This window comes from Wyeomyia smithii, chromosome 2 (genome assembly GCF_029784165.1).
Source record: "Wyeomyia smithii strain HCP4-BCI-WySm-NY-G18 chromosome 2, ASM2978416v1, whole genome shotgun sequence".
Taxonomy (NCBI): domain Eukaryota; kingdom Metazoa; phylum Arthropoda; class Insecta; order Diptera; family Culicidae; genus Wyeomyia; species Wyeomyia smithii.
In genome coordinates, this window is record NC_073695.1 from 84,281,713 (window position 1) to 84,302,468 (window position 20,756).

A 20,756-nucleotide genomic window follows, 5' to 3' on the forward strand; every position below is an offset into this window, starting at 1 on the left:
TCTGGAGTGTGGCATCCAGTTGAGCTTCAGTGTGATTCAGTGACGTTAAGGACGTTTCTTGCCATGAGAAAACTGTAAAAATGATCTATTTGCCAACAAACGTTGGAGTACTTTCGTCTGAAGTGACTTTATCGGTAGCAAATGTTCCGCTAAATTCCCTCGAAGGCGCACTTGAAAAGTGAAGGCGCAATAATTAGGCTATCGCGTGTGCCCAGCAGGAGCACTTGCGAAGATTATAAGTTCCACGCGATGCGCCCCGTATTGCACACTCGTTCGTCAACTTGAACTAGATAGAGACCTTATTGATAACTGTTTAGTAATAAATAAATAAAATGGTTCACATAACGGTGGTTATATTTTTTTCGGTCATTTTGTGTATGATAAGTGAGATTTTTGGAGCGGCGTTGAATAGCGGGGAAGATGAATCCACGACCCGAATCGTGGGCGGAGAAGATGCTAAGCAAGGAGCAGCACCATTCCAGGTTTCATTGCAAACATTGTATGGGCATAATTGTGGAGGCGCTATCATCGATGATCGTTGGGTGCTAACTGCTGCACACTGTATTGTCAAGTAAGTACGATCTGAGTAAAAGGACACTACAGGGGAGATTTACATCGTGATGTATTACATTTAAAAGATCACCAAGCAACTGTTGAATTGTTGTGTAGCTTCCGAAACCATTAAAGTTGAAGCATTCTGCAATCGTTTTACTCCTCCTGTGTAGTCGGAGAATCGCCAAGACATGCCCCATATACCCCGATCTTTCTGCTTGTTCATCCCCATCCCAGCAGCACAGACAGGCCAACTAATATTTGCTTTTCATGTCTCGAAGGCAAAGCTTAGTGCCTTTTTACGGTTACATGAAGCGTCCCGTAGATTCTGATTACGTTCACATGTTGCGACTTTGTCCTAAAAAGTGTGATCAACGTATACCGGTAACTATACATCAACGTATACCGGTAACTATACATTGTCCAAAAAATAAAACGATGTTGAAAAAGTCAAGGTGCTCAGCCCTAAATTGAAAGATTTATGTTATTTATAGCATTTTTGTAGAACATTTCGACGTTCTAAAAAAATGTTTTCAGGTTACTTAAACGTGATTTATGAAAAAATGACCTTTTTAAGCTAAAAACCCACTCATTGGCGCTTTTTTTCAATTCTGTTCGATTCCTACGTTTTTCCATATATTTTTTTATTTTTGTGGGGTTGTTTTTTAATATTTTGCATGGTTCAGTTTAGCATTGCATTTAGTTTATTGACTCCCAGAGCCGATTAAACAACACAGAAAAAATAATTTTTCTAATAATTTTCAGATAAAACCCTTCAAAACACAAATAAAAAAAATTTTGATCAAGAATTGAAATTTTCATTGCTAAGCGGGATATATGTAAGAGATAGAAACATAATGTCTTCTTTCTTGTTTTAAGATAACCTAAAACTTTGTCGAAGACACCTTGCATCTATCTTATCCTGATTAAAAAGAATTTTTTTTATCTCACTCATTGGTGGATTGATCAACCATCTTTCTACATTCAAAGATGCATTTTTGAATATCCTTTAACTTCTCCGAAAATATCTTATGGCTATAATCAACATTTGAATCACTATTTAGGAATTCATACGCACAAACGGCAAAAGAAAACACTGTGCAATGGAGATACTGAGCTTTAGTGGCATTTTGACAAAATGCATAGTTTCCCATCACATGTAAAAACGCCAATATCTCAGCCTCTCGATAAGATACCAAAGATCTTTTTTCATGTAATTTTTCATCTTGAATCCCGCTTAGCATTAAAAATTTCCATTTTTGATCAAATCTTTTGAAGTAGAATACTTCTCTCAGGAAGTTCGGCTACATAGGGATGTGAAATGAAAATCTAAAACCGAAAAAAGTGAAAAATATGTCCAATTTCAAATGCTAATAAATCGGTGAATATTCGATGGATTTCCTTGGTTCTTGCAGCAATGGTTTGGAAAATCTTTTAAGATTCTTCCCTAATGAAAATAATTGTGATTTTATTATTCAAACTATTGTACTATTGAAAATAATCAAGCCTTGTCAAAACGAAAAATTCGACTTCTGATTGGTCGTTATATGATTGCTTCCCAAGCACGGTCGACAGAACCATACACCTAGCAATTTAAAATATGCTATTTGGCCTATATAAGAGCCTGTTCCAGCCGAAGCCGCTCATAATTCTAGACAGCGACAACAGCAGTCATCCCTTAGCAGCAGCAGTAGCAGTGCAGTGGATATCAGCGATAGCGGATAGCGGCCACACCTGTGGTATAGCAAAGGATTGCGCACTAGTTGCAGCGGATCTCAGCATCGATAGCAGCTGGGCCAGCTGATGCAGGGGCAGCGTTACCAATGGCAGCGTATAGCGGCCACAACTGTGGTATGGCTACGGATAGCGTAGCAGTTGCAGCGGGTATATCTGACCATGAAGCATTTATGCAATAATTGAAAAAAAAAATTGCAATTGTAGCAATCGGCTTTTTTCAAGGCTACTAAATGTTTTTGGAAGAGCACAGTGAATGGTTTTCAATAAACTGCAACTGAGGTTTGATGCTGCTGTAAATGCACAGCAGTGTGATGTTTATTACAGTTTTTTGATACTGTGCTTAACATGCGGTATATACGAAACAAATCCGATTTCAAACAGAAAAGTTCGGCACGTTCTGCTCACGATGCTGAGTCTGTTTTAAAAAATTCACAACACTTCATTTACAAGAATGTAACGTCTTGAAGAAGACTGTTATAGTTTGACATCACAGCAGAATTTCAACCTTCGTACTCATGTCTACCATCGGCAATATCGAACACGCAACAATTTATTTCCATGCGACACGACACCAAGCCGCGCAACACGACACAATACATGTTATTTTGATACCTTAATGAAAGCCCTATCGGTGCGGCTCGACAAAATGTCCACAAGAAATCATTTTTGTACATCCGTGTTACAAAACTGAGAAAATCTGTAGGAAGTGTAAATAAAGGCGGGGCCCGAATTTTTCGTACATTAGTATTACGACATACGTAATAAAAATTTTCGAACGTTGTAGAATGGTATAACTGGAAATAATTAGGTCACACCTTTTTTTCCAGTTATATCATTCCACAACGTTCGAAAAATTTATTATGTCAAAGCGAATATTGCACGCTATCTGACAATGAAGCCTTTATGCAATAATTGAATGGAAATTGTAATTGCAGCAATCGGCCTTTTTCAAAGCTACTAAATGTATTTGGAAGAGCATAATGAATGGTTATAAATAAACTGCAACTGAGGTTTGATGCAGCTGCAAATGCACAGCAGTGTGATGTTTATTACGATTTGTTGATACTGTGCTTAACAAGCGGTATATATGAAACAAATCCGATTTCAAAATGACTGACACGCAAGCAGCCGGGTTATCTTTCTTCTCTAAAAGTATTCTACTTCAACATTGCGGTCGTGGCTTTGCACACAACCCTCATGTGATTTTTTTATATGTGTTTATCTGAAAATTATGAGAAAAATTCACTTTTTTGTGAAGTTTAATGGGGTCTGTGAGTCAAATAATTTAATGCGATGCTGAACTGAACCATGCAAATCATTCAAAAACAACCCCACAAAAATAGAAAAATATATTAAAAAATGTAGGAATCGAACAGATTTGAAAACAGTGCAAAAGAGTGGTTTTGTAGCTTGAAAAAATCATTTTTTCATAAATCACGTTTGGGCAACCTGAAAACGATTTTTTAGAAAGTCGAAATGTTCTACAAAAATGCTATAAATAACATTATCTTTCAATTTAGGGCTGAACACCTTGACTTTTTCAACATTAATTTTTTTTTGGGACACCCTACTATACATTTGTGTTGTTTTTGAAACTTCATGAAATTAGTACAATGAGATGATGACCTAGAGCTGCTTAAATATGCTTTGTTTAACAGCAGGTTCTAGCACATATAATGTCGAATTCGTGTTTGCTGTGTAGCTAGAAGTACACTTTTGCATTGTAGCTTTTCTTTTTTGTTTTCTGCCAGGAAGCGTAATAATTATATTCATTAGAAGACTTCTATTATTTTTATTTTTTCAAAAAGTCAGAAGATTTTTTAACTTTTATTAATATGTTGTAACTTGAAAAATATTATACTATATTAATTACATTCGTCACTAAGTGAAATGAAATTCTAAAGAAACTAAGAAAACTCATTCGTTAAGTTGAAGAAATTGCAACGGTCGTTTTTAAGAGTTTATTGACAATGTTGTTTGACATTACTTAAAATATTTCTATACAATAAGCCTATGTGGAAGTTTCAAAATCATTTTCAGAGTATGATTTATATAATAAATTAGGTATTTGACTTGATCAATCCAGTATAAGACCACATTGGTCATCTTGGTGAATTTAGGAAATCAAGCTCTTGGCTTTTGAGGAAATAGAATTTATTCTGCTCATTTGTAGAGCATAAGAACATGAGGTAGGAAATTCCTTTGGAAAACCATTTCCAGCGTTTCTGTAATGTGTTCGAATATTAAGAGGAGCTTGTAGCTACAAAGTTACAGAGTCCGCTGTAATGAGCGAATGGTCACGAACTCAAATCCTAGTAGAATCAAACCGTTCGGTTTTAGAGAGACACACAGGGGAATGAAATATACCTGATTATAACACTGGTTAACACAACACAAGTGCACTCCAAAAGCCTAAACCGGAAAAAATGAAAGATTATAGCTATTCAACCATTCCTGTGAATTCTGGTGTCCCTACCCTAGCCATTACGGTTTTTTCACAGATCTAAATGAGTTTCCTCGTAAACATAACGTTAAAGTGACGAACCCGGTGATCAATTTCTAAACAACACTCAAACGTAAGTTGACGCGTTTTGGTAATGGCTAGGGGCATCAAAATTCATAGGAATGGTTGAATAGCTATAATCTTTCATTTTTTCCTGTTTGAGCTTAATTGAGTAATAATTGCCGATACTTGGCAGGAGTAACTAACGAGGTTCGATGAAGAAGAGCAACAGAGTTAATTAGCGGAGAGATAAGAGTATAAAAATCCGTAGTTTACCGCGGAGACAACAGTACCCTTTTACCTTTGTTTTTCCTTTGTTATACTGAACAAAGGTTATAAAATCGGTCGAAAAACGCAAAATAGATTCAAGTCCCGGAGGGCCGAACCGTATATACCATTCGACTAAGCTCGACGAACTGAGCAATGTCTGTTCGTGTGTATGTGTGTGTGTGTGTGTGTGTGTGTATGTTGTCTGTATGTGCCGCAAAATACTAACGTACCTTTCTTATAGAACGCAATATCCGATTTTAATGATCTTATACGCAAACGGAAGCTACTGTGCTCCCCCAGAATGCTACCGAGTGGATTTTTGATTGGTGGCTTAGATTTTAAAATATTGATCAAAGAGTATTTTTCATATGAGACATTTCACTTTTAAGGCAAAATTAATGGCACGGAGAGCCACGTGTTGTATACCAATTAACTCAGATCGACGAATTGAACAATTTATGTATGTTTGTGAATGTGTGCCTGTCCGTATGTATGTGTAAATATGTTGTTTATAAGTGTAGTATATCAGAATCGACCCAAAAAAGAAAAAATAACAATAACACTCTTTTTTAGAACGCTTATTTCGATTTTGATGTGCTCGCATGCTTAAATAAAAGCCCCAGAGCTCTTTGAAAATCATATTGAGTGCGATCTTTTATTGGTTGCTTGAACTGTAGAGTTTTGACCTAAGTATATTTCAGATATGGGATATTTTACTTTCTGGATAATTTTTCTCTCTCACTGCTCTTTCTTCTTTTCTATCCTTTTTTTTGTATCGCTATTTATTTCTCACAGGAAATCAACAATCATGGACAACTTTTCATAATCTTTACACTCTTCGTAATGCGTCTTAACTGGTGTAAATAAATTACCCTTAAGCTTTTTCTTGAAAATTTGAACCAGATTTTAGAAGAAACTGCAATGCTTACTTAGCTCCTTGTCTTCCGAAGCTTCCGTCCTCACTTCTTATAAAATATATACTATATTGTACGTTGAACCTAGATTTGCCTTTGTAAGATAGCGTAAGAAAATTGCACCCGCCCTTCCCCCCTATTTGTTTACGTAATTATTGAACGGCCCCTTATTACGGGAGTCACTTCACGGTGAAATTAGAGTGAAGTGAACAAAATCCTATTACGGGACTCACGTGAGTGAGAAAAACGTCGCAAAGTGACATCTGCTGCGGAATCTGGGTTATTGGGGCTTATTACGGGAGGCACTTCACGGTGAGAACGAAGTGAAAAAATCTCACGGTGAAAAAATACGCGTGCAAATCAAATGGGAATCACTTTCACCGTGCCTAGTACGGTTGTCACTTCACCGTGAAGTGACTCCCGTGATAAGCCCCATTATGAGTGTCATATCAGTGAAGTGAGAACAGAAAAAGCGACGTTTCGCGTGGAATCATTTCACGACCATTTTGAACGGTGAAATGATTCCACGAAGATGCCATAAGTTTTAAAGTTGATTGATTTGTGATCTAATGGTAAATGTACGATTTATTCTTCAGTAACGAAACGAATCAGAATTTGATCCGTGCCTTAAAGCGGTAAAATTTTCATTTTTTTGCCTGATGAAAAAAATGCAAATTAGTTCAGGAAATTTTCGATACCGAAAAAAACATTTTTTTTGATGCCGAATGTCTTAGAAATGCAGAACACGTCAAGATCTGGTGTTATCTAAAAACACAAAAAAAACGACTTTCTGGGACTTAGAGATTTTTGAGCTGGGAAACAATCTCATTTCACTTGTCCTATTCTCAATTTCACTTCACTGTCAGTCTCACTCCACGGAGGTGATTTTTGTCACCTCACTTGAGGTGGAATCGGGAATAGTTCTAAAAAAGTGAAGTGAGCGTGAGAGTGAAATATATTTCACCGTGAAGTGACTCCCGTAATAAGCACCCTAAAGATGATTGATTTGTGATCTAATGGTAAATATTGGATTTATTCTTCACTAACGAAACGAATCAGAATTTGCTCCGTGCCTTGAAGCGGTCAAATTTTCATTTTTTTGCCCGATGAAAAAAATGCAAACTAGTTCAGGAAATTTTCGATACCGAAAAAAACATTTTTTTTATGCCGAATGTTTTAGAAAATCAGAACATGTCAAGATCTGGTATTATCTAAAAAACGGAAAAAACGACTTTCTGGGACTTAGAGATTTTTGAGCTGGGAGACAATTTCATTTCACTTGTCCTATTTTCAATTTCACTTCACTGTCAATCTCACTCCACGGAGGTTTTTTTTGTCACCTCACTTGAGGTGAAATCGAGAAACGGTCTAAAAAGTGAAGTGAGCGTGAGAGTGAAATATATTTCACCGTGAAGTGACTCCCGTAATAAGCACCATTTTTGTAGGCTGAGCACCTTGACTTTTTAAACAACGATTTTTTTGGGACACCTTAATGATCAGGTACCTGCACCGACACGCTCCCAGTCAGGTAAAATATCGTTTATGAAGCCAATCACCTTCCCAGGATTTAAAGACCAGATCTCTTCGGGCTGTAAGGCGTCGTAACATATTACGTAACGCATGAATGAAGGGGGGGGGGGGTTGGTTTACGTTACTTGTTACAAACGCGGAAGGTGGTAGTTGAAACAGTTACGTAACTGTGATTTTCTTTCAAAATCGAAAATTTTAGGGGGGAGTCATATTGAACGTTACTTATCGTTGCAGGGGGGAGGGAGTCTAAAATCTGGATTTTTGCGTTACGTAATTTGTGTTTGACGCCTAAACAGCCACTGCCAAGAAACCTTGATCTGCGTTTAAATAATGCACCAAAACTGCACAGATTTTCCGATGTCTCGCTTTCCATATTACAAAAACGACAGATATCATCCTGAACCCGGTAAATGTTCTTTAAATGATATCTACTCGGGCAGTGCCCCGTTACTAGGCCGACGTATGTACAAAGAACTTTTTTGTTGAGCTCGAGGAGCTTTTTTGAATGATTTTCATTTGGTGTTATAAATCTTTTAGATTGGGAACACTTATTGACATCCAACCAATTGGTTATCACCTTTTGTTCCTCCCAGCGTTTAAGCTTAATTTTCACTGCACAGTTTGATATACCACAGAGAGGTTCTGGGCCGATGCACTGTGAGTTAGATCCTTGTTTTGAAGTTCGTCTGCCCTTTCATTCCCCCCAATGCACACTGGGAAAAAATGAATCCAAATTCCCACTAATTTGAAGCCGCTGAGCTGGCAACCTGAAATATAGCATTTCTTATGTAAAATTGGTCAAAAAATCGATTGGTGATATTTTCATACTATGCAGGACACGGGAGAAGGTCTACACGCAGAGAAATGATGATTTTGATGATGATTATGATTATGAAATGATGATTATGATTTTGCGCCACAAGGATTCCTTATAAAAGTCATAAGTTTGGCTTATGAATTGGAGGGAAAATTTTGTTCTCGACTGCTAACGATTTTCATAAGTCATACTTATAAAATTTATTGGTCGTAGGTATGCATGTTAAAAGAACAGACATATCAAAATCATAGCTTCATTCCGCGTCGAACACTCGACAGAAACGGACGTGCAAAGTGGTCGTTCTATTACAATCCGGTCCGTGTGTACGAATAGCCAAACAAAAGAGTGTATTATTCAAGGCCATCAGTTGACAGTCGAGTCCGTGTCGCTGTGCTGAGTGATCTCACACCCGGCTCACTGCTGGTGGCTGTATTGGTGCTGCTGTACTGGTGCTGCTGGCTGCTTTGGGTGCAGCTTCGAACGATCGGACAACCACTGCTGGAAGGAAGAAGTAAAGAGGTACGTGTTATTGTCGGCGCTAGTTCGCTAGTGCGCTACATTTAGCGCGATGGATATAGATCCCTCGTCTCCCGTGCCACCATCCCCGAGCCCCCCTGACCCTGACCCTTCTGTTACCCCCTCCCCTGTTCATTCTCCAGTCCCCCCTCGCCCCAGGCTTTACCCGGACGGATCTCAACAGGGCAGCTATACTGTTTATTTTCGTCCAAAGGCAGGAGTGAATTCAAAGCGATTAAACATACTGCAAATTTCAAAAGACCTGACGAAGGGGTACAAGGCCGTGACCGAAATTTCCAAGGTCCGACCTAACAAGCTCCGTGTCGTGGTCAGTGCTCTGGCACAGGCCAATGCTATCGCTTGCTCTGAGCTCTTCACACGCGAGTATCGCGTTTACATACCCGCACGAGACGTGGAGATCGACGGTGTCATAACCGATTCGAGTCTGTCTGTCGAGTGTATCCTAAAAAGCGCAACCGGTTGCTTCAAAAATACCGAAACACAGGCGAAGATTTTGGATTGTAAGCAATTGCGGTCCATGTCTCTCGTCGGCGGTAAAAAAGTTTACACTCCGTCAGACTCGTTTCGCGTTACGTTTGCCGGATCTGCACTCCCTAGCCACGTCTCGATCGACCGGGTTCGTCTGCCTGTGCGATTGTATGTACCCCGTGTTATGAATTGCACCAATTGCAAGCAGTTAGGCCACACAGCCGCCTACTGCTGCAATAATACTGTAGCAAGTGTGAGGAGACTCATGCGGAAGATTCTTGCAGTGTTAATGCTGAAAAATGTATTCACTGTGGGGAAAACCAGCATGAGCTCTCCACATGCCCGGTGTACATGCAGCGCAGAGATAAAATCAAGCGGTCACTTAAGGAGCGTTCAAAGCGTTCTTACGCTGAGATGCTGAAGAAGACCGTGACCACTTCTACCATAACATCGAACCCCTTTGATCTGTTGCCCTCTGATGAAACCGATTCTGACGATTCATCAGCGGGAACATCTTATGCCAATCCTGGGGAGTCTAGGAAGAGGAAAAATGTTTCTTCTCCTAAACTTCCCCGTAAAGGTCCTAAGATTTCCCAAAGTGTAATGAAAAGTACGAACAAACCAAACAGTGCTGCGGAAAAACCGAAGCAAACTCCTCCTGGGCTTGCAAATTTAAAGTCTCAGAAGGAGTTCCCAGCACTGCCAGGAACATCTAAAACCCCAGTTGTTCCTTTTGCACATCCAGTTGATGAAACAAACTCTGGATTAGTGAAATTTTCTGACATTGTGGACTGGATTTTTGAAAATTTCAATATACCCGATCCAATTAAAATTTTTCTTACAGCATTCCTCCCAACAGTTAGATCATTTTTGAAGCAGTTGACTGCCCAATGGCCCCTCCTTGCAGCGATTGTTTCCTTCGATCCTTCGACTGCGTATATGAAGGATTCTATCTCTGTCTTACAGTGGAATTGTAGAAGTATTTTACCAAAAATTGATTCGTTTAAAGTTTTGATAAATAAAAACAAATGCGATGCATTTTCCCTTTGTGAAACTTGGCTTACTTCAAATATTGATCTCAACTTCCATGATTTTAATATTATTCGCCTTGATCGAGACACCCCATATGGAGGAGTACTTTTAGGGATTAAAAAGTGCTATTCTTTCTATCGTATTAACCTCCCCTCGATTCCAGGCATCGAAGTTGTCGCATGTCAAATGACAATACAAGGTAAAGAGCTTTGTATTGCCTCAATGTATATTCCTCCCAGAGCACAGGTTGGGCAACGGCTGCTCTTTGATTTAATAGAACTTCTTCCCTCGCCACGTTTGATTTTGGGAGACTTCAACTCTCATGGCGTGGCTTGGGGTTCCCCATACAATGATAACCGCTCCTCTTTAATCTATAACCTTTACGATGACTTCGACATGACTATTTTAAACAACGGTGAAATGACACGTATCTCGAAACCTCCAGCGCGCCCAAGCGCTTTGGATCTATCCTTATGTTCGACTTCGCTACGGTTGGATTGCACATGGAAGGTAATCCTTGATCCTCACGGTAGCGACCATTTGCCTATTCTTATTTCAATTAATAACGGGTCGACTCGCATGCGACCAATTGACATTCCGTATGACCTCACACGGAATGTCGATTGGAAGTTATACGAGGAAATGATTTCAAAAGCGGTCGAGTCGATTCAACATCATCCACCACTTGAAGAATACAATCTCCTCGCGGGCTTGATTCTCGACGCCGCGTTGCAAGCCCAAACGAAGAAATATCCCGGCGTAACGATCAAAGAACGGCCTCCCACTCCGTGGTGGGACCAAGAGTGCTCCGATGTCTACACGCAAAGATCCGACGCGTTTAAGGCCTACCAGAAGGGAGGTATACCTGGCGACTATTTACGGTATTCGGAGCTTAATACCAAGCTTAAAAGTTTGGCTAAAGCAAAGAAACGCGGATATTGGCGTCGGTTCGTGAACGAGACGTCGAGGGAGACATCGATGAGCACTCTTTGGAACACAGCCCGAAGAGCGCGGAATCGCGTAACGGTCAACGAAAGCGAGGAGTCTTCAAGTCGGTGGATATTTGATTTTGCCAGGAAAGTATGTCCGGACTCTGTTCCTGAGCAAAACATTGTTCGCGATGCGTCTCCGGGCCACGACGCGATAGAATCACCTTTTACGATGGCAGAATTTTCAGTTGCCCTCCTGTCCTGTAACAATAACGCGCCTGGGTTAGATAGAATCAAATTCAACTTGTTGAAGAATCTACCCGGCAATGCCAAGAGGCGCTTGTTGAACTTGTTTAATAAGTTCCTGGAGCAAAACATTGTACCGCAGGATTGGAGGCAAGTGAAGGTGATCGCCATCCAAAAACCAGGGAAACCAGTTTCTGATCACAACTCTTATAGGCCGATTGCAATGCTATCCTGTATCCGGAAATTGATGGAAAAAATGATACTCCGTCGTTTAGACCATTGGGTCGAATCAAATGGTCTACTATCAGATACTCAATTTGGCTTCCGCCGTGCCAAAGGGACGAATGATTGTCTTGCGTTGTTTTCAACAGATATTCAGCTGGCGTATGCTCGCAAAGAACAAATGGCGTCTGCGTTCTTGGACATTAAGGGGGCTTTTGATTCCGTTTCTATTGACATTCTTTCGGGTAAACTTCACCGACAAGGATTTTCTCCAATTTTGAACAATTTTTTGCACAATTTGTTGTCCGAAAAGCACATGCATTTTACGCACGGCGATTTGGCAACTTTTCGCATTAGCTACATGGGTCTTCCCCAGGGCTCATGTTTAAGCCCCCTTCTTTACAACTTTTATGTAAATGACATCGACGAAGGTCTGGCAAATTCATGCACGATAAGACAACTTGCAGACGACAGTGTAATCTCTGTTACAGGAGCCAAAGCTGCCGATTTGCAAGGACGATTGCAAGATACCTTGGACAACAATTAATGGGTAAAACGATTTCTCAGGTTTTGGTACACAAATATCTTGGTGTCTGGTTCGACTCTAAAAGCACCTTGGGTTGTCACGTGAGGTATCTGATGAAAAAATGTCAACAAAGAGTGAATTTTCTTCGTACAATAACCGGACAATGGTGAGGAGCCCACCCAGGAGACCTTATAAGGCTTTACCAAACAACGATACTGTCTGTTATTGAGTACGGGTGTTTCTGCTTCCGCTCCGCAGCAAACACACATTTGATCAAACTGGAGCGAATACAATATCGTTGTTTGCGTATCGCCTTGGGTTGCATGCAGTCGACCCATACGATGAGTTTGGAGATCTTAGCTGGAGTACTACCATTGAAAAACCGCTTCTGGAGCCTGTCTTCTCGTATTCTAATCATGTGAGGTCTTGAACCGTCCCGTGATTGAAAATTTTGAAAGGTTAATCGAACTTAATTCTCAAACCCGTTTTATGACATTGTATTTCAATCACATGTCCCAAAATATTAACCCTTCTTCGAATATTCCAAATCGTGTCGACTTATCAAATACTTCTGATTCTACTGTGTTTTTCGATACATCCATGATAGAAGAAACTCGTGGAATCCCGGATCATTTACGCGTGCAGCAGATCCCCAAAATTTTTTCCAATAAATATCGAAACATCAACTGCGACAATATGTACTACACTGACGGATCACTTCTTGATGGGTCCACTGGCTTCGGTATCTTCAATAACAATTTAACCGTCTCCCATAAGCTCGATAATCCTGCTTCTGTTTAAGTCGCAGAATTAGCTGCAATTCAGTACACCCTAGGGATTATCGAAAAAATGCCCACGGACCATTATTTCATCTTTACGGACAGTCTCAGTTCCATTGAGGCTCTCCGATCGATGAAAGATGTTAAGCACTCTCCGTATTTCCTGGGGAAAATACGGGAACATCTGAGTGCTTTATCCGAAAAATCTACTCAGATTACCTTAGCGTGGGTCTCTTCTCACTGCTCGATACCGGGCAATGAGAAAGCGGACTCTTTGGCTAAGGTGGGCGCAACAAACGGTGATATTTATGAAAGACCAATTGTCTTTAATGAATTTTTCGCATTTGTACGTCAGAATACGATCATCAGTTGGCAAAATTCTTAGACCAAGAGGGAACTGGGAAGGTGGTTACATTCCATAATCCCCAAGGTATCGACGAACCCGTGGTTCAAGGGGTTGGATGTAGGTCGGGATTTCATTTGCGTGATGTCCCGGCTTATGTCCAATCACTATAGATTTGACGCGCATCTCCGTCGTGTTGGGCTCGAGGAGAGTGGTATCTGTGCCTGTGGTGAAGGTTGTCACGACATAGAGCACGTTGTTTGGTCATGCCCTGTACACCGTGACGCCAGGTCTAGATTAATAGCTTCCCTGCAGGCCGAAGGTAGGCAGCCGGCTGTTCCTGTTCGTGATGTCTCGGCGAGCCGTGACCTATCCTACATGTCCCTTATATACGTTTTTCTGAAATCCATCCACGCCCCAGTTTAGTCCTATCCCCTTCCGCCTACATCCAACCAAACGACAAGAACACGTTAAGACCCCGGATCCGGAAACAGCAATCAGACCCGCACGATACTCTCAAGGCCCGATGGAAACAACCCAATATGCCAGTCCGTAATATCTTGGCCCAGCAGCGGAACAAATTTAATATGCTGCTTACCTATGGCAATGAAAACCATCAAACAGCAAACCTGTGCTTTTAATGCAAAATATTCTAGCTTTAAGTTAGATTTAGTTTCAGCTCGTAGTCGGCAGCGAGGATAAAAAATTTGCTTTTAGTTATTAAGATACTTTAGAAAGTAAGCTACCAGATATAATTGGCGCCGTTAAACATTGAATTGTATTTGTGCCGTGTCAAATAAACTATAGATGAAGAAAAAAAAATCATAGCTTTTCAATATGAATTTCATAAACAGATTAATATGAATATCATCAGTTTACTGTTATAAAGCTTATAATTGATGCCATGAAATTCATATTACTAGGGTATGTTAACATGTTTTGTTAAAAAAAACATTTTTACACTAGTTCTTACTTATTCTTTACTCGCAATGGAGATTAAAATTCTGGAAACAAGTTCGCCTTTGATTCCTCTTGCCGAATGTCGTCAGCGTTGTCCTTTTTAACGATCACAAAATTTAATAGTTGCTAGAATAAACATAGATGACTTTATGTATACCATATACCTATAGGATTTGAAAAGAGGTACTTACAGTTTTTTGCTCCAATTTTCACCAGCTGTGCAAATTTCAGCATAGCTTTATCCAAAAACTTCTGACTTGTCTGACGGTGCACAAATCAACAATTCTGGTCTGCCATTTTGCAGATTTTATAAGATATGACTATGGAATTTTCACAATTTTGCCGTTTATGAAAATCATAAGTTACGCGTATGGGATGCACATAACGTTCATATGAAAATCCTTATGTATGCTTATGAAATTTATAAGCTTGATATGCAATGCATAAGTGTCTAATGAAATCAAAATTATGCATGTTCATAAGTTATAACTTATGAAATTCTTAAGTGCTTTTTTCTCAGTGTATATTTCTATAGGGCACGAGAAATGGTCTATTTTGCTCCTTTTCACCTTATATTTGCGTATTTTTGGGAATATAGACCCTTTCCCGTGCCCTGCACAGGATGAAACCGTCACCAATCGATTTATTGACCAATTTTACATTAAAAATGCCACATTTCAGGTTGCCAGCTCAGCGGCATTAATTTAGTGGGAATTTGGGTCCGTTGTTTCCCAGCGTGCAATGCCACAATGTCCTGGAACCCAATACAAATTTACTGAGTTTGTTTGACACAGCTTTCGCAATGTGAGAATACATTCCCAGACAATCTTGGATGTACATTTATAAGCATAAAGTGCTTTCAGCGCTGCTTAAATGTCAGAGAAAATACAAATATTTTCATGTTTGTATTTTTTAGTCAGACAAACATTCGCACATTCAAGGATTGCTTGAAACACTGTTGCCCACTGTCTCATTGCCACTGCAATATTAATTCCAGGCCCGAAAATTCCAGCACCAGTCTTTGGACCTATTTTTGAGCCATCAGGACAGGCTCAGTTTAAACTTTCTTTCAGTTTTAAAACGTACTGACAGGTGTCAGTAGGTTTTAAAACTGAAAGAAAGTCGATTTGTCTGAATTTTTTTCAAGACTACACCTGATCTCTCGAATGCTTCATTGCTAAGAAATTTAGTTACAAAAAAAGTTCGATTTCGATAATTTCATATCGACTGTGATTTTTTATCGATCATATGCGTTAAAATTTGAATCCATTGGCATTCTAATAAACAGTAATGAAGAATCCTAATATTGAAAAAAAAAATGGATCAAATGCTTTGAGAGAAGCGGAGGGGGTTAAACCCTAACACCCTCCCACCCCTTCCCCTTGACTACGCCACTGCCGGTGATACAAAATTATGGCCACTATTACAGTATAGACGAGGCGAGCGGTGTTACTCGTCTGACCAATTTTGGTATTGCAGATGGCGAGTCGGCTGGATTTTGGACCAGTAGCTCGTCTGTCACCAGCCAAGCTTCACTTGCGTAACACAATATTTTGCTCGCCTCGACAATGACTCAGGGCGAGACGAGTTGCTCGCCTCGTCTTCTGTAATAGGGACCTATGAAGCCTATGAGAAATACCATCAGAACTTCCTGATAACCACTACATGTTTGTTTTACAACCAGGTGGTCCACTCTTGCCAAGGTGAAGGAAACACCTATAAGAATAGCAATAAGGCCGTTTTAAAAACCACTTGGAAGCGATTTTTTAGTTTTTGTAGCTCTCAAGCCGATGCATTACATCGGTCTTATAGCACGCGGCGCTGATTTTAAAGTTTTATCTCGATAAACACCTGGACACGGCTCCGAAATATCACCGGCGCGGTGCTCTGGAACCGACGAATGTTTATATGGGACGGGTGAATGCTGCCCAACGTCGACGCCTAGAGCTGATCATTTTGAACATTGTGCGGCTGTTGCATGACAAAGAGTTTCTCATCTGAAAACACAAACTCCTGACTTTCGTGCCGCAAACGACTTTACTACGATGGAAGGTTGTATTCAGGGGGGATCTATCTGTCAAACATCGTGTAACCAACATATTCGGCAACATGGCGTTTGTTTTGGTTTTTGTTCATTTTGGTCATGAAATTGATCGATGTGAAATATTATAGATTGGAACGTTTGTTTATCAAAACTCGAGAAACTGCGGAAAACCTTCATGAATGTGTTGTGTAGTGATTTTTTTCCCCATTATTGTTCATAGTTACAAACATCATGGACCAACAAACGTCATGGACCAAAGTTGATCTGCGATAACGCACACATATATGAAATTTGACAGCAGTGAACCCCCTCTGGTTGTATTCGAACTTACTGAACACCCTGTACATTTATCGCACTGCACGAAATAAGCAATGTTGACACGAAATCATCAAAGAATGCCACCATATATTTCTTCGCTTCAATTTTTTCAGGTACGATTCTCGAATGATTGTTATGCGATGCGACTTTTTTCTGCAGGTCACCAAAATAGACAGAATCACTATTCGAGTGATGGTGAAGATGCGCCCAAAACTCTTGAAGAACACTTGGTACAGGCGCCCGTCACGGTACTCGCGTATTCACTCGAAGCGAGAGCGAGCTGGTTAAAGCCGATAAAAATGCTGCGAAATAAACAGAAGAGGAGACAGCAAAACCAACTATTCATTCAGAAGAAGCGCTGTCAGGAAGTGGAGGAATCGAGGAATTCGAGAAACTACAAAATCTTAGTCACTCTCATGAGACGCGAAAGTTATAGACCAACAACTCAAAACATTCGGCACAGCCTTCGTGCCGCGAGCCGCAAAATGCCAAGATGAGGATCTGAGTATTCTGATGGACTGTCTTAACCAAAAGTTTCAAGCAGCACTCCGATGCACACTTGAATGGCGCATAGAAAAAGGATTAAGACGGCGCGGGAAATGACATTGTCGGTACAATGGTAGACAGAGACTTGCCGCTCCTAACGGTAGGTGAAATTAGAGATGCCATCAAGGAGCTGAAGAACAACAAATCGGCCGGCAAAATTAGTATCGGAGCGGATTTTACCAAGACGGGTCCGTACAAATTATCAAAATTTGGGATAGCGAACAGCTACTGAAGGAGTGGTAGAATGGGGTTATCTGCTCTATCTACAAAAAAGCGCTAGGAACTGAGAACTATCATTGGATCATTATCTTAAATGCCGCCTATGAAGTGTTTTTCCAACTCATTTTTCATTTTTTGTCACTACTACCAAATGGATTCGCTGGAAGTTATTAACCGTGCTTCGTAGTAGATCTGTCAACAAAGGACCAGATCTTCACATTGCGACAGATCCTCCCAAAGCGTCGTGAATACAGAGTTCCTACGCATCATTTATTCATCAATTCGAAAACCGCATACGATACAATTAACTGGAAAGAGTTATGGAAGATCATGGGTGTGAATGGGAAGCTGACCCGACTGATCAAAGCTACGATGAATGGAAACCAGTGCTAAGTAAAAATTTCGATGGGATTTGTCAACTCATTCGAATCTTGTAGAAGACTTCGGAAAGGTGACGGTATCTTATGCTTACTGTTCAATATTGTGATAGAAGGTGTTATACGACGAGTAGCCGGTGATCAAGTTCATACAGAGTGGCGGAACCGAGCGCGACAGAGTCCGCTTAGGCAGTAATATGACTATCGACAGCGATGAGCTCGAGGTAATCGACGAATTCGTCTACCTTGGCTCAGTGGCAACTTTGGACAATGCGAGACGTATCATCTACGGAACCCTATTGCAACTAGATCTATACTACGCGATGTTTTGTATCGTCTCTCGAAAATATATTTTTTTTAAATTATTATCTTTCGGTTTTTGAATCACGAATTGAAATTTCTCGAAATCGGTAATTTATTGATTGGCGGCTTCCTATCTGATTGAGCGATGCAACGAAAATCTTTGGATTGAATCATCTCGGGTGAGTGTAACCATAAAATTGTATCGTGTTTCTCACGATCAGTTTGAAACTTTTTTTTGTTGGGGAATAACAAATAACGTTGTCCATTGATGTGAACTTTTGTAATATATCCCAGTCAATTGCTATACGTGTCCCCTTGCAAAATACAATGACCACTATTGTTGAGTGATCAGGTACCTGCACCGACATTGTCCCAGGATTCAAAGACCAAATCTCTTTGGGCTGTAAACAGCCACTGCCAAGAAACCTTGATCTGCGTTTAAATACTGCACAACAGATGTTCCGATGTCTTGCTTTCCATATTTCAAAAGCGACAGGTATCATCCTGAACCCGGCCAATTTTCTTTAAATGATATTTACTCGGACTTTAAAACTTAGTGAACGGAATCAATAAATTTTAAGAAGTCTTCTCGTGAAATTAGAGTCACAGCACAGTAAACTGTCGTAAATGTATAGATGATAACGCTTTCAGTCGTAAGCTCTCATGTAGTTCAACGGCTTTCGAGTTTTATTCTATTAAGAAGTTGTAAAACTGACGAACGTCGAACGATGTTCGTCAGAAGTGACTTTATTACTATACTTTACTATTGTTAAACGAAATTCCTCAAAAGTGTGCTTGAAACGTGCAGGCGCAATAATTAGGCTATCGTGCGCACCCAGCGGGAGCTTCTGCGCGGATTATAAGTTACACACTTTTCGACGAGTTGAAAGCACTCGTTTCTGAACTGCGGATAAGTATAGAGACCCCAAATTGATAACTGAATTACTGTTGGTTACTAAAATGCAAATAAAATTCGAAACTATTATTATGCTTTGTTCGTTGTTATTGTGGCCGAAAAACGAAGCTTATGGAACAAGGTTGAACAACGCGGAAAATGGATCGTTCAAAATCGTTGGCGGAGAGGAGGCTAAGCTGGGAGCTGCTCCATTCCAGGTTTCCTTACAAACAACGTTTGGACATAATTGTGGAGGCGCAATCATTGCAGAGCAATGGATAATAACTGCTGCCCATTGCATTTCCGGGTGAGTGGAAAAAAACTGAACGTTATCTGGAAATATAAGTCCTAATTTCTGTGATTATTAATGAAGAGTTGAAAGAGCTTGATTCTACATGAAGTTTTGTTGTGATACAAGTTTGCAATGCAAAACTTTCAAATAGGTCACAGTGTAGGTACCTGTTTTTTCTCAAGACATCAATTTCAAGTAAATTCTAACAGCATCAAATAGGTTGCTTGTCACTGCTTTACTTTCAAAGCATCACATTTATCTGCGCTCATGGAAACAAACTTTAGTTGACCTGTTGGGACGGAAATACTCTATGGATTGTAGGGCACAAAATCAGAAATTATGAATGTCTAACTTTGGCTTAAACATAAAAATTCGACTATGAAATTTTTCACGAGTGCGAGTGGAATTTGAATTTGCACTGTTGAACGTTAGATCCAGTATAACGACAGAAGTCTTGAAGGAGGATTTTATCTAATAATTATATTAAAAAATATAAAATTTAGGTCTCAACAGAGCACTTACCTTCTCGTCGTTGTCGATGAGCAGTTAATATATTTCTCAACGATGTTGGCTATATTTGATACATGATTCAAAGTTTATCTGCACAAATCAGCGATTGCTTTATCAACAAAAAGTAATAAATGAAAGTTTTCCTGTTTTTTAGCCGCAAACCCGGGGACCTTAAGGTGCTGGTTGGAACGAATGACCTCAATGAAGGTGGTGAAAGTTTTAAGGTGGATTTTCTTGTTCACCATAGCCGGTAAGTAGTCACAGTTCTCTGCTAAGGTACCGACTGGAGAATAATTTTATGCAATTCTTCACCAGATACAATATGCCTGCATACCACAACGACATTGGCCTGGTTCGGTTAGCTACGAGTTTAACTTATAGCAACCTCATTAGTCCAATCGAATACTCGGAAAAGTGTGTCCCTGATAATGCAACCATCACGCTGACCGGCTGGGGACGACTTTCGGCCGGGGGAGTGGCGCCCAACAAGCTGCAGACCATCAATCTGCTCAATGTGGATCACGAGCGCTGTCGAAGCCTGCACGGCGATGATCCTAACGTAGATATTGGCCATCTGTGCACGTTTACCAAGAGAGGCGAAGGTGCATGTAATGTAAGTTTTTAGAATTAAGCTTCAAAGTTTCACATTATCCAATGAACATTTTTTGCAGGGTGATTCTGGAGGCCCGCTAACATGGGAAGGAAAATTGGTCGGACTTGTTAACTGGGGTATTCCCTGCGGTCGTGGATATCCGGATGCTCATGCCAGAGTTTCTTACTATCACGATTGGATTCGCACAAATGTCGCAAACAACAGCGAGTGAATGTCAAACTCCTCGGTCGAAATAAACAAATTGCACCTTTACGGATGTGTTTAATTTGCTTCT

General features: G+C 40.2%; 1 protein-coding gene across 2 annotated transcripts; it reads left to right on the forward strand.

Annotated features, from left to right (window-relative positions):
• The first annotated feature begins 8 nt into the window (after nucleotides 1–8).
• On the forward strand, nucleotides 9–20,734 carry LOC129725774 (chymotrypsin-1-like). Of its 2 annotated transcripts, none has more exons than XM_055681957.1 (4): nucleotides 9–571; nucleotides 20,024–20,119; nucleotides 20,185–20,482; nucleotides 20,541–20,734. In XM_055681957.1, the coding sequence occupies exons 1-4, from the start codon at nucleotides 333–335 to the stop codon at nucleotides 20,691–20,693; spliced, it is 786 nt and encodes a 261-aa protein (XP_055537932.1). In that variant the 5' UTR covers nucleotides 9–332; the 3' UTR covers nucleotides 20,694–20,734. The 2 variants fall into 2 exon arrangements, with proteins under 2 accessions (XP_055537932.1, XP_055537931.1); XM_055681956.1 differs by lacking the exon at nucleotides 9–571 and adding an exon at nucleotides 18,822–19,374.
• Nucleotides 20,735–20,756: the final 22 nt, after the last annotated feature.

Coding starts and splice junctions, on each gene's coding strand:
- LOC129725774 (XM_055681956.1), top strand. CDS start 19,133: ATGCAAATAAAATTCGAAACTATTATTATGCTTTGTTCGTTGTTATTG. Junction 19,375..20,023: donor GCTGCCCATTGCATTTCCGG/GTGAGTGGAAAA, acceptor CCTGTTTTTTAG/CCGCAAACCCGGGGACCTTA. Junction 20,120..20,184: donor TTTCTTGTTCACCATAGCCG/GTAAGTAGTCAC, acceptor ATTCTTCACCAG/ATACAATATGCCTGCATACC.